Below are 13,503 nucleotides of genomic sequence, written 5' to 3'. Positions count from 1 at the left end.
TTTGTATCCAACTCCAAATTCTCTTTGCAGGACCTCCTCATTCTTCTTCCTCATGTCATTGGACCACAACATCTGGCTGCTCACCCTCCCTCCTGAGAATATTGAGAACTTGATCTGAGATATTATGGAGACTGGCACCAGGGAGGCAAAAGATCATCCAGGATACTCGATCTCTCCCACAGAACCTCTTATCTGTCCCCCTAACTATCGAATCCCCTATCACTACTGCTTTCCTTTTATCCTTCCTTCCTTTCTTTCTGAGCTGAGGGTCCAGTCTCAGTGCCAGTAGGTCATCCCCACCAACAGTATCCAAAACAGTATATTTATTGTTGATGGGAACGCCCAGAGGGGTGCTCTGCTCTCTCTGTCTATTTCCCTTCCCTCTCCTGACAGTCCCAGCTACTTGCCTCCTGACCTTTGGGGGGTTACTGTCTCCCTGAAGCTCCTATCTATTACTGCCTCTGCCTCCTGAATATTCCAAAGTTCACCCAGATCCAGTTCCCCAACTCGGTTTTTCAGGAGCTGCAGCTGGATGCACCTTTTGCAGGTGGAGTCATCAGGGACAATTGTCCTGTCCCAGATTTCCCATAATCCCACAATTGGAGCATTCCACTGCCCTAACTGACTCCATTACCTACTCCTAATTTAATTAAAGGATTTTACCTGGCCTTACCTCACTGGAATCAAGTTCATCCTCAGCTTGCCAAAACCTCTCGAGCCAAAGTCTCAAAGCTCCACTCCTTCACTGAGCCACTCACACATGGGCCGCCACTCCTCACTGGCTGCTCCTCTTCAGCTTCCCCTCGTTTTATTTGTCCCTGCCAATTATCTCAAATACTTACTCCTAGAAATCAACACACTAGTTAACACTTCAGTTGCCCTCCACACACTATTTAAAACTCATTCACCTCAGCTGGTTCCCTACATTCACCACTTTCCCGAGTCCTTCGCTCCTCCTCTTGCTGCAATGGTCCCATGCAATCAGATGACAATAAACTTAACTTAAATTTCTTGGTGCTCTGTTCCTTGGCCCCTGTCAATGTTGTTCAGTGACTGGTCATGAAGAGGTCTAAGAAAGCAGACTGAGAATATCACCTGATTTTTCACTTGGGGAGAAACTTTGTCATCTTTGTTTGATGCCTCTCTGAAGGAGGCCTTCTTTCAAGATATAGAAAGAAAGGCTTTATAGGTTAAGCCCTCCCATGTTTCTCTTTGTAGTTAGTGATAACATCCTGTGTTTGATGATTTTTTTGTCTCTTTTTAATTCTTACTAACATATAATTTTACAAAAAATGTGACATAAATGTATACATTTGCCATGATGCATTTTTTAAATCATCTTGCAGCTGGAAGTCAATTTAAATGTCAGCATATCCCAAGTTGCTGTGGACGAGTGTGTGAATGCAGCCTGTGAGATGGGGACTGGCTGTACAAGTAGCACCAGCTTCAGCCCAGTTCCAACCATCCTGAATGCTGGAGAGGTTTCCTTAGTCTCAATAACGACATCCACTACAGCACAGTGTACCTGTTCAGCTCGTGAAGGGCGACGTTTCTCCTGTTCCTCGTATCCAATTAATCCATGTCTGAATGGGGGCACTTGTGTTGATGTTGAGTGGGGTTACAGGTGAGTCATCCGCTGATTTGTCCTGTGATAAGTTTTGCTTTCCTTTTTAAGCTCTGTTCTTGTCTGCAGATGATGAGATTGTCCTAAATTAATCTGCCATTAGAGGAGATCTTGCTGGAAGCAGCCGCATCACCACCAGAGTATGTTGAAGCAGGCCTGTTGTGGGTGGCACAGTGGCGTAGCTAGTAAAGCCACAACCAGTAGCCGCAGTTCAATCCTGATTTCTGATGCAGTCTGTGTGGAATTTTCACTTTCTCCCTGTGACTAATTGGGTTTCCTCTGGATGCTCTGGTTTTCTCAATCATTCCAAAAATATGTGGGTGGTTAATTGGCCACTGTAAATTGCCCCTTGTGTGCAGCTGAGTGCTAGAATCTGGGGGAATTGATGGGAATGTGGGGAGTGTTTTGGGGTAAGATCAGTGCAAAAGCTTGATGCTCGGTGCGATGCTCAATAAGTTTGAAAGAGTGCAGAGAAGATTTACTAGGATGTTGTTGGGACTTCAGGAACTGAGTTACATGGAAAGGTTAAATAGGTTAGGACTTTGTGTAGAAGAATGAGGAGAGATTTGATAGAGTTTGTGGTGCGCTGTTAGCCAGAATCAGACACACACAAGGTAAAGACTGTACAACAGGCTTTATTCCACAAAGACTTCCACAGAGCCAAGCTGGCTGTAGCTGCAGTAACTCTGAGTGAGCTTCGGGAGGCCGGCGCAGGCTTATATCCTGGAGGGTGATTGACACCTGACCGGGTGGGGCTTGATCCCTTCAGGCCGACTGATTGACACCTTACACTCCTGCAGGTACAGAGGTTGCCCCCTACAGTAGGCCGGTGGTGTACCACCACAGAGGTATACAAAATTACGAGGGGTATAGATAGAGTAAATGCAAGTAGGCTTTTTCCATTGAGGTTGGGAAAAATACAAACCAGATTACATAGGTTAAGGGTGAAAGGGGAAAAGTTAAGGGGAAACACTAGGGGGAAGCTTCTTTACACAGAGAGTAGTGAAGTGTGGAATGAGTTGCCAGCTGAAGTGGTGAATTCGGGCTCAATTTTAACATTTAAGAAAAATTTGGACCGGTACATGGAAGGGTGGGGTATGGAGGGCTATGGGCTGAGTGCAAGTCAGGGTGAATAATAGTTTGGCATGGACCAAAGGGTCTGTTTTCTGTGCTGTAATATTCTATGGACGGTGGGCAGACTCTCATATATACAAGACAAACACTTTAAAAAATAGCCACTGCGGTCTGCCTTTTCTCTGCCTATAACTTTATGACAGATGGTCTTTATAGAGTTGCCCTTCATGTGATTTACAACATCAGTGAATTCAATTTGGAAGACCTTTTATGCACTACATTAATCTAATATATATTTGTGCATGTATGTCTGTTCTCCATGCACTCTAGAAATGTCCAAGGAGGTTCAGTAGGGGTAACATTTGATGCTAGATGTCATGACCATATTGAATTTAACCTTTAAGGTCATATGAAGTTCAGAAATGTTTTTTGACCAGCTTTCCCTGGCCTGCATTTACTAGCACTGACTTGCATTACTGTTTACTATAATTATGGCAACATTTGAGGCTGCATGTCATGACTATAATGGGGGTTATATACAGACGTCCGAACAGTGGCTCTGATGTGGGAATCAGTATAAATAAAGAATTAAGAATGGCATGTCAGAGTGGTAGTGATACAGTAGTTATGGGTGACTTCAACTTGCAAGTGGACTGGGAAAATCAAGTAGGTCCGGGAAAGCTAGAGAATGAGTTTATTGCATGTCTCCAAGATACATTCCTGGAGCAGCTTGTGATGGAACCTACCAAGGGGAAGTCGATTCTGGACTTGATACTGTGCAATGACTTGGAGTTAATAAGGGACCTTGAGGTAGGGGAGCCATTAGGTAATAGTGACCATAATATGATTACTTTTAATCTGCAAATGGAAAGAGAGAAGAGAAGGAAGTCAGAAACATTAGTGCTACAGCTAAATAAGGGTGACAATACACCTATGAGGGAGGAGCTAGCCAAAATAAAATGGAAGGACATTCTAGCTGGGAGGACAAATGGGCAAAAATGGCAGGTATTTCTTGACATTTTTTACAGGATTCAGTATAGATTCATCCCAAAGAGGAGGAAAGGCTCTTTGAAGAGCAAATGGCAGCTGTGGCTGACAAAGGAGATCAAGTGCAGTATCAGGTCTAAAAGAAATGTATAAGATGGCAAAGCAGAGTGGGAGGTTAGAGGATTGGGAGGCTTTTAAAAACCAACAGAGAGAAACTAAGAAAGTCATTTAGGAGGGAAAATGAAGTACGAGGGCAAATTGGCAAGTAATATAAAATGGGATAGCAAAAGCTTCTTCAGATATGTTAAAAGGAAGAAATTGGTTAGGGCCAAAATTGGGCCCTTGAAAATGGAGAAAGGTGAAATGATCAATGGGGACATGGAGATGATTGAGGAATTTAACAATTATTTTGCATCTGTTTTCACTAAGGAGGATATAGGTTACGATCAGATAAGGGGTAGGGGGTCAAGCAGTATCTAGGGACTTGGTGAAATTACCGAAGGAAACAGAGAATTTGATGGATATTGAGATCCAGAAGCAGGTGGTTGTGAGCAAATTGTTAGAACTGAGGCCTGATAAGTCCCCTGGGCTGGATGGACTGCATCCCAGGGTGCTTAGAGAGGTTGCTCTGGAAATTGTGGAAGCACTAGTTGACATTTTCCAAAATTCTTTAGATTCTGGGAAAGTGCCTGCAAACTGGAGAGTGGCTGATGTAGTACCACTTTTTAAGAAGGGAGGGAGAGAGAATACGGGAAATTATAGACCGGTCAGCCTGATGTCGGTGGTGGGGAAGATATTGGAATCCATCATTAAAGGAGAAATAGCAGAACATTGAGGAAGGAATAATAGTATCGGTGCTGGTCAGCATGGGTTCCTTAAAGGAAAATCTTGCTTGACTAATCTCCTGGAATTTTTTGAGGACATAACAAAGAGGGTGGACTCAGGAGAGCCAGTGGATGTGGTGTACTTGGACTTTCAGAAAGCCTTCGATAAAGTCACACACAGGAGGCTAGTTTGCAAAATCAAGGAGCATAGTATTGAGGGTAGGGTGCTGTCATGGATAGATAATTGGTTGAGAAATAGGAAACAAAGGGTTGGGATAAGTGGGTCATTTTCTGGATGGCAGGATGTGACGAGTGGGGTCCCGCAGGATTATCATACGCGGATAGGTTAGAAGGACTTGGATTATATGCGATGGAGTTTAAAAGGATGAGGGGAGACATGATTGAGGTATTTAGGATTATCAAAGGGCTTGACAGGGTGAAATCAGAGTACATGTTCCCAATGATGGGTGAGACTAGGACTAGGGGGGATAGTTTAAGAATACAGGGAAGGCCATTTAACACAGAAATGAGGAGAATGTTTTTTTTCCCTCAGTTGTTTATAATTTATGTAAATGATTTGGTTGAGGGGATACATAACTACATATGCAAATTCGCAGATGGCACTAAACTGGGTGGTAGAGTAAAGAGCGAGGAGGATGTCAGGAAATTGCAGGGGGACTTAGACAGTTTAGGGGAGTGGGCGGAAAGATGGCAGATGAAGTTTAATGTGAGTAAATGCGAGGTTGCCAATTTTGGAGGCAGAAACAAGAGAGCAGAGTATTATTTAAGTGGAGTTAAGCTAGGGAGTGGGGTAATGCAAAGGGATCTGGGCATAGTTGTTCACCAGTCATTGAAATCTAGCGTGCAGGTTCAAAAAATGGTAAAGAAGGCGAACGGTATGTTGGCTTTCATAAAGAAAGGATTGGAGTATAGGAGTAGAGAAGCCCTCCTGCAGTTGTACAGGGTTCTGGTGAGACCTCACCTGGAGTATTGCATCCAGTTCTGGTCCCCATATTTAAGAAAGGACATACTTGCTATAGAGGGAGTGCAGCACAGATTTACGAGGTTAGTTCCCGGGATGGCAGGATTATCATACGCGGATAGGTTAGAAGGACTTGGATTATGCGATGGAGTTTAGAAGGATGAGGGGAGACGTGATTGAGGTATTTAGGATTATCAAAGGGCTTGACAGGGTGAAATCAGAGTACATGTTCCCAATGATGGGTGAGACTAGGACTAGAGGGGATAGTTTAAGAATACAGGGAAGACCATTTAACACAGAAATGAGGAGAATGTTTTTTACCCAGAGAGTTGTGGATCTGTGGAATGCATTGCCACAGAGGGTAGTGGGGACAGATTTGTTGGATAAGGCTCTTGTGGGCAGGGGAGTTAAGGGTTATGGGGATAAGGCTGGAATTGGTTATTGAAAGGGAAAGATCTGCCATGATCCGATGAATGGCGGTGCTGGCTCGAAGGGCCAATTGGCCTACCCCAGCACCTATTGTCTATTGTCTATTGACCACATTGAATTTAGCCTTTAAGGCCATATGATTATCAAAAGTTCAAAAACAAATTTGAACTTGCTCCAGGGACCCCTCAATTAGTTACAGTGCACATTCAGAATAAAAACAAGTGGCCAATCCCAGTTCAATACAGGCCCAAAATAATGAAGCAACATTGCAGAAGCTTTTCACAAGCCCATAGAGTTAGATAAAGGAGAAAGCAAGGGCAGCAGAGGAACATCAATCTGGCCTCACTGTTGATGCTTCCAGACATGCAAGGAGCAGGCAGCAGGAAACAGAACAGCAGCGATACGCCCATCTCATTGCTCAGGCCTCCAGTCAAGCAAGGAGCAAGCAGCGGGAAACAGAACAGCAACACCAGGCCCGCTTCAGTGCTCAGGCCTCCAGACAAACAAGGAGCAGGAAAATTGAGGAACCATGCCAAGCCTGAGTATTTTATTTCCCAGGCAACGCCAGGTATCCTGCTAGTATATTATAATTGCCTTCAGGCTGGAAAAAAACAAGAAATGGAAAAATGTTTAGGGCAAATCTTTGACTTAAATAATTTGAGTTAGAAGTGTCTTGCCAACTGTGAAGCTTTTGTTTTCTTGTAGCTTAATGTTCCAATCACACAAGCAGATTGGAAAAGCCAATTTGATCATGAAGTGTTCATTGAAGACATTTTGCAGGCTCAGTTAAATATTTTAAAAAGTCTTGCAATTGCTTATTTTTATCTAATGTGTTTAGTTTGGCATATGACTAAACTGTTTACCAATGCTTTATGACAGATGAGAAAGAATAAAAACAAACTTTTGTAAAATGTTTCCACACAATGCCTATCCATTCCAGGAAGGAATTCCAAGGCACTGAGGATTAGTGTCTGCTGTTGTACACCCCAGGGGGACCTGGTAAATCATCTAGATGCGCTTACTACACCTGGAAATTTCTCCATCTGATTTCCCTTTTTTCCTGTCTTCTAAACTTCCAACCTCACATTAAGTGCAACAATGTACAATTTTGCTTTATGCATAAACATTAATCCATTCATTCTTTGCACAAATAGGTGTCAGTGCGATCCAATGTTTGATGGACCAGAATGTCAGCAGACTCGCTACACATTTAAAGAAAATGGTTACGCTTGGTTTCCTCCCATCAAATCATGCTTTAAAAGTGTAATATCCCTGGAATTTCTCACTGAAACTGCTGATGGACTTGTGCTCTACAATGGACCACTCTCACACATTCATCCTGGAGAGCCTGAAGACTTCATTGCATTAGGTAGACACATTAGGAACAGAAGAAATGAAAAATTCTACTTGATTTATATTTGAACTTAAGAACATAATTTGTTAATGACTAGTTTTCAAATAAATATTTGAGTCATTCCCATTATTCTGAAACCCGAATTTTGATGGCTTGTGATTTCATACACAAAACCAACTCCTAATTTCTTATTATCATTCTGATTATGTACTTCAAAGATCATTAAAGACATCGTAACTTTCACCCTAGTGCCCTTTCACTAATAATAGAGAGACTTTCAACAGGAAAAGCTAACCTGTGACCTCTCTATTTATTCTTCTGAGCAAAGAAGACATATAGAAATTTGACATGCTAGAGATGCAGCTAATAGAGATGTGACCCCACAGCTCCAGTGATGTGGATTAGATCCTGATCTCCAGTGCTTTCAGCATGGAATTTGCTTGTTCTCCATGTACCCAATTGGGTTTTCTCTGTGTGCTCCAATTTCCTCCTTCATCCCAAGGACATGCAAATTTTTAGATTAGTTGGTAGAATCTGGAGGGAACTGAAGGAAATACAGGGAAAATAAATAATGCGATTTTGTTTAGAGGGGTATTTACTGATCTTTGTGGACAGAAGGCTGTTTCATTGCTGTATGGCCCATTAGAATTGGAGAGCTGGACACTGTGTAAAGTTGAGGAAAAAAAAGTTAAATTTCCCATTTGAGCCGAAATGAGAATTGATTTCAAGGTGAATGTATTGGAAAGAATTTATCTTTGGTATAAATTCTAGAGTTGTCAGTCTTGTATTTCAGACAATCTGAGTGCCTTTCCATGTACAATTTAAAGCCTTTGGACTATCAGTATGTTTGTTTCAGACTCTAATTTATTAAAGTGCTTTTTTTATTTGTGACCTAAATCATCACATTTTTCCCACAGAGTTGAGGAGTGGAGTTCCTTCCCTCAGCATTAATCATGGGTCAGGACCACTCCGTCTCCAGCTGCCACCCAGTGTCATCGTTGCCGATCGGCATTGGCATAGGTTGGATATAATAAGTGATGGAAAGGTATGTGTGAACATGCAGGGATATGGAGTCACAAAATCTGTTAAAGTGCCAACTAATTCCATAAATAACTTGTGCCTGTAAAATTAAATAAGATGGAAATTCCTAGAAATATTACTGCAATGTTGAATCTAAGAAGATATCAGGTTAACCCAAAGTGTCTAAACTTGACTGAGAGATTGCTCAAATTTTCTGAATATTGGAAAATTAATTTCTGTTTAGCATTTGTCTTTGTCACATTGTTTTCACTTCCTGCTGTTACCAGTCAAAATCCATGTTTTATTCGTCTGCTTAGTTCTGATGCTCTGCATTGTTTTTTTTTCTAGATCCATAGGGCAGGATGAACTATTGAGGGCTATTTGTGGGGAGAAATGGGAAAGATGTGCATTGAGAGATTTGAGTTAGAGAAGTTTATTCAGGGGAAAGGTTGGTCAGAGGATTGAAAGCCTTGGGAGGGATTGGTGGGAATGAGTCATTGAGGAGAGCCCTTTAGGTCAACTGGAAAGACAGTAGGGAATCATGTAGACAATTGAAATGAGGGGTGAATGTGAAAAATAATTTGATAGAATATTGTTGCATTGGTCTCCACTGAGGAAGACCAGATACAATGCAGATCTTTTAATAATCTGAAGCAATGCCACATCCTCTTATTAAATTTTGTTTCAGTAAAGACCACATCCTTTGCCCAGAGGATTTGGTATAAATGACTTCAAAGCATATGCATATTCATTGTGCCCTTTATGAATATGGATCATACAAATCAATGATCTGGAAAATGAATTTGGAATCATTACCAACCCACTTAAATACCAGATTGGCAATTTAATACATTTCAATTGCTTCATGACTGAAAGAGTGTGCTATAAACACAATGTTTTAGAGCATTGAATAATTGAATTCTTAGGCCTATGTGTTATGTGGTACAACAATATTGAAATAAATCTTAATTTTGTTATAGAGAGTGAAGATAATCCTTGACCAATGCATTGGTGCAGCTGTGAATGAGAAAGAGGGCACTGGTAGGGGCTCATCAGAAATGGACCACGATGTGTGTGAAATCTCGGGTGAAACCCCTGGGGAAGCAAGGTAAAGAATATTTTAAAGTGTAATAATCTACGTTCTGGGGTTAAATGAACAGAACACCCCTGGATCACTTTAGTGACTATTTCTCGTGATTCGTTGAAATGGCAGATCTGTACTGTATTTTCCATTCTGAAACAGAAATTTCTCAGAATACCTTTTTTAGCAACAAATTCTTCAACAACAGAAATATTTGAGATTTTATGAATATATCAAACTATTTTCTATCTATACAGTCTTCTCACAGAAAGGAGTGTTGTTACAGATTCGAGCATCCAAGCAAATGAAGATTACTGAAACACTTCAGATAGTATCTTATCGATGGTAAAGAAGCTTTGACCTAAAGCACGTGTTAGAGGACTTGGTCTTTGCCTTGGTGCAATAACCAAAGTTCTGGTTAAGAGAAAAAGTCTCCAAGGAGAAGAAACTCACAACTCTACCTGTTCAATGGAGGAAAAATTATTTTGCCCCAAAAGCTTCCTTGAACACTTTCTCTGGACTCTTTCCAGTACCTCAAGGTTCTTAATGAATTGGACACATAGTCCAGTTGAGGTTTGGGAATAGATCCCAATGGAGAAAAACATGAACAAATAGAAAACTTAGACTCTCAAAGGATAATCAGGTGCATCAGAGGTAGTGACGATTATTAGTTGGGAATAGCTGTGGAGAGGAAGTATTCAAGGTAATACTGAGATCTTAAAGCTATGCATCAGGAGCACGTAGAACCCCTGGGGAAATGGTGGAAAGAGTGTACTACAAAAAAATCCACCCACCCACCTAGTCAGGCACCTGTTGCCCCATCAATTTTGGACACTGAACTATAGGAAAAATATTCTCAAGCTAAAGAGGGCGCAGGGTCCAGGATGTTACCAGGATTTGGGGGCCTGAGCTATTGGAGTAGGCTGAACAGGCCAGGGCTGTATTACTTAGAGTGTAGGAGGAGGGTGGATGTCTCATAGAGATGAACAAAATCATGAGAGGTATAAATCAGTTGAACGAATCATAATTTGCCGAGAGTAGGGGAATTTGAAGAACCAGAGGATATAGGTTTAAGATGAAAGGGGAGAGATTTAATAGGAACCTGGGGTGGGGAGGAGGTTTTCACAAAAGGGTGGTGGGTGTATGGAATTGGCTGCCAGATGAGGTGGGTGAGGCAGGTACTATTGCAATGCTTAAGAAACATTTGGAAGAATACAGGGATAAGATATGGTTTTTTTTTGGTTTTTTTTAAATTTTTTATTTTTCACACCATAAATCACATTAGCCATGATATACACTTTTTCTTTTTCACACATATACAGTGACTTTTTCTCCCCCCCCCCCCTCCCAAGCCACCCCCCCACACCCCACCTCTCATCCATTTTAGGTATATAATCTAGGTTGCATTAAACCCGTCAGACAATATTGTCATTCAACAAAAATACACCAGAAATTCTACTGAGTCCATTCTTTTCTTTCCTTCTCCTTCCATCAACTTAGGTAATGTTTGTCCCCGGTAGGTTTTCGCTATTGTATTTAATGTAAGGCTCCCATATTTGTTCGAATATTTCAATATTATTTCTTAAACTATATGTTATTTTTTCTAATGGAATACATTTATTCATTTCTATATACCATTGTTGTATTTTCAAATTATCTTCCAATTTCCAGGTTGACATAATACATTTTTTTGCTACGGCTAGGGCTATCTTAACAAATCTTTTTTGTGCATCCTCCAAATCAATTCCAAATTCTTTGTTTTTTATGTTACTTAGGAGCTGACATTTTATCATAACATATCTCCCTGCTGGATCTATTATTTCCTCTTCTATTTTAAATGGCACATTTTTACTAATTAATATAGCCACTCCTCTTGCTTTTGAATTATACGATGCTGCTGTTACATGTCCTACCCAATCTCTCTTTAATTTCTTGTGCTCCAATTCAGTTAAGTGTGTTTCTTGGATAAATGATATATCAATTTTTTCCTTTTTCAGTAAATTTAGTAGTTTCTTCCTTTTAATATGGTTATGTATTCCATTAATATTTAAAGTTATATAGTTCAGTGTAGCCATTTTATACTTTGTTTATCTTCTCTTTCCGTTTTTCCATCATTACCTTTCCTCCTTTTCCATTTCTGTTTTCTTATTTTAAACTCTTTATAAGACAACATTCTTACAACATCAAACATTTTCCTTATTCTCCTATTTATACCTTCTTTATCCCCAATCTCCCCTTCCCCTCCTGAGTTGTCCTTTATCCCTTGTCGGACAACCACATCTCCCCTCTCCATTTGGGTTTGCGAATTCACTCGCAAGCGTCAACTGATTTTGCAGTGACCGCTATTCCCCCCCACCCAGCCCCCCCAGAAAAGATTTCGCTTTTCATATGTAACAAAGGTCACTCTTTTAATTCCCTCCTTATTCTCTCTATTCCATTACCTTCCCTTATTAATTCTTGTCTATACTATCTATATTTTCCTCTAAGTACAGATACATTCACGTATGCACATTGTCTCTATTCACTCTTATACCTCTTTACCCACATACATATCAATCGTGATCATTTTTACTCTCATTACCCGTCTTCATCCCTCAGTCTATTTTTGTAATTGTTCTGCAAATTTTCGTGCTTCTTCTGGATCCGAGAATAGTCTGTTTTGTTGTCCTGGAATAAATATTTTCAATACCGCTGGATGCTTTAGTATAAATTTATACCCTTTCTTCCATAAAATCGCCTTTGCTGTATTGAACTCCTTTCTCTTCTTTAGGAGTTCAAAACTTATATCTGGATAAATGAAGATTTTTTGCCCTTTATACTCCAGTGGTTTGTTGCCCTCTCTTACTTTTTCCATTGTCTTCTCCAGTACCTTTTCTCTTGTAGTATATCTTAGGAATTTTACTAAAATAGATCTTGGTTTTTGTTGTGGTTGTGGTTTAGAGGCCAATGCTCTATGTGCCCTTTCTATTTCCATTTCTTGCTGTAGTTCTGGACATCCTAGGGTCTTAGGGATCCACTCTTTTATAAACTCCCTCATATTCTTGCCTTCTTCATCTTCCTTAAGGCCCACTATCTTTATGTTATTTCTTCTGTTATAATTTTCCATTATATCTATTTTTTGAGCTAACAGTTCTTGTGTCTCTATCGCTTTTTTATTAGATTCCTCCAATTTCTTTTTTAAGTATTTTACCTCCATTTCTGCTGCTACTGCCCGCTCTTCCATCTTGTCCATTTTCTTTCCCATTTCTGTTAAGGTCATATCTATTTTGTTCATTTTCTCTTCTGTGTTGTTTATTCTTCTTCTTAAATCATTAAATTCCTGTGTCTGCCATTCTTTAAATGACTCCATGTATCCTCTAACAAGAGAAAGTATATCCTTTATCTTGCCTTTCCCTTCTTCTTCTATTTCACTGTACTCTTCCTCTTCTTCTTCCTCTGGGTTGGCCATCTGTTGTTTCTTTGTTGCCCTTTTCTTCTCTTCTTTCTTGTTTCCATTGTCTTCTGTGTTCTCTTCTTGCTGCAGGTGTTCTGCAGCTGTCGTTGCCGGCTGTGGAGATCGACTCCCCAGCTGGTCCCCCCTCCCGTCGGTGTGTTTTTTTTCATGCGCGGTTGCGCACTTTTACTCGGCTCAGCGAGCCATTTTTGTAGTCCTATTTCTACCAACCTGAGGAAGCGGGCTTCTCTCTCCACAACGGGCCTCTTCGGACAGGTAAGGCCTTTTCCTTCTTCCTCCGTTGTCTTCTCTTCCTCTCTTCTTACCGTTGATTTTGATTTTTCTTTTTTTGTCACCATCTTCTTTCCACCTTTATACTCACGTTTCTTTAACTTTTATTTCTGTGCCTTTGTGTTTTCCCTTGTTTTTCCCGACTTTTCTGGAGAGGGCTGGAGTTCACCGTCCGGCCACTACTCCATCACGTGACTCCTCCTCGATAAGATATGTTTAGAGGGATATGGACCAAGTACAGGCAGTGGGACTAGTGTAAGTGGGGCATTTTGGTCCGTGTGGACAAGTTGGGCTGAAGGGCCTACTTCCATGCTCTATGACGATGACAGAGTCTACAATCCCCACATTGACCTCAGCAGTCACTTCAGAACCTAGAGAATTGGAATTGAAACAAATCATTCCCA

At 40.8% G+C, this 13,503-nt stretch overlaps 1 protein-coding gene across 2 annotated transcripts in view; it reads left to right on the top strand.

Moving 5' to 3' along the window:
• The window catches only part of LOC138755588 (neural-cadherin), a 283,392-nt gene that overhangs the window by 248,824 nt on the left and 21,065 nt on the right, over positions 1-13,503 (top strand). For both annotated transcript variants that reach the window (XM_069921840.1, XM_069921841.1), the window contains 4 exons: positions 1,347-1,624; positions 7,075-7,289; positions 8,192-8,319; positions 9,275-9,402. In XM_069921840.1, coding sequence (XP_069777941.1) covers positions 1,347-1,624; positions 7,075-7,289; positions 8,192-8,319; positions 9,275-9,402 — 749 coding nt within the window. The remainder of the gene's footprint in view (positions 1-1,346; positions 1,625-7,074; positions 7,290-8,191; positions 8,320-9,274; positions 9,403-13,503) is intronic.

The sequence above is a fragment of the Narcine bancroftii genome, chromosome 2 (genome assembly GCF_036971445.1).
Source record: "Narcine bancroftii isolate sNarBan1 chromosome 2, sNarBan1.hap1, whole genome shotgun sequence".
Taxonomy (NCBI): Eukaryota; Metazoa; Chordata; class Chondrichthyes; order Torpediniformes; family Narcinidae; genus Narcine; species Narcine bancroftii.
This window is presented reverse-complemented; position numbering and strand designations above follow the sequence as displayed.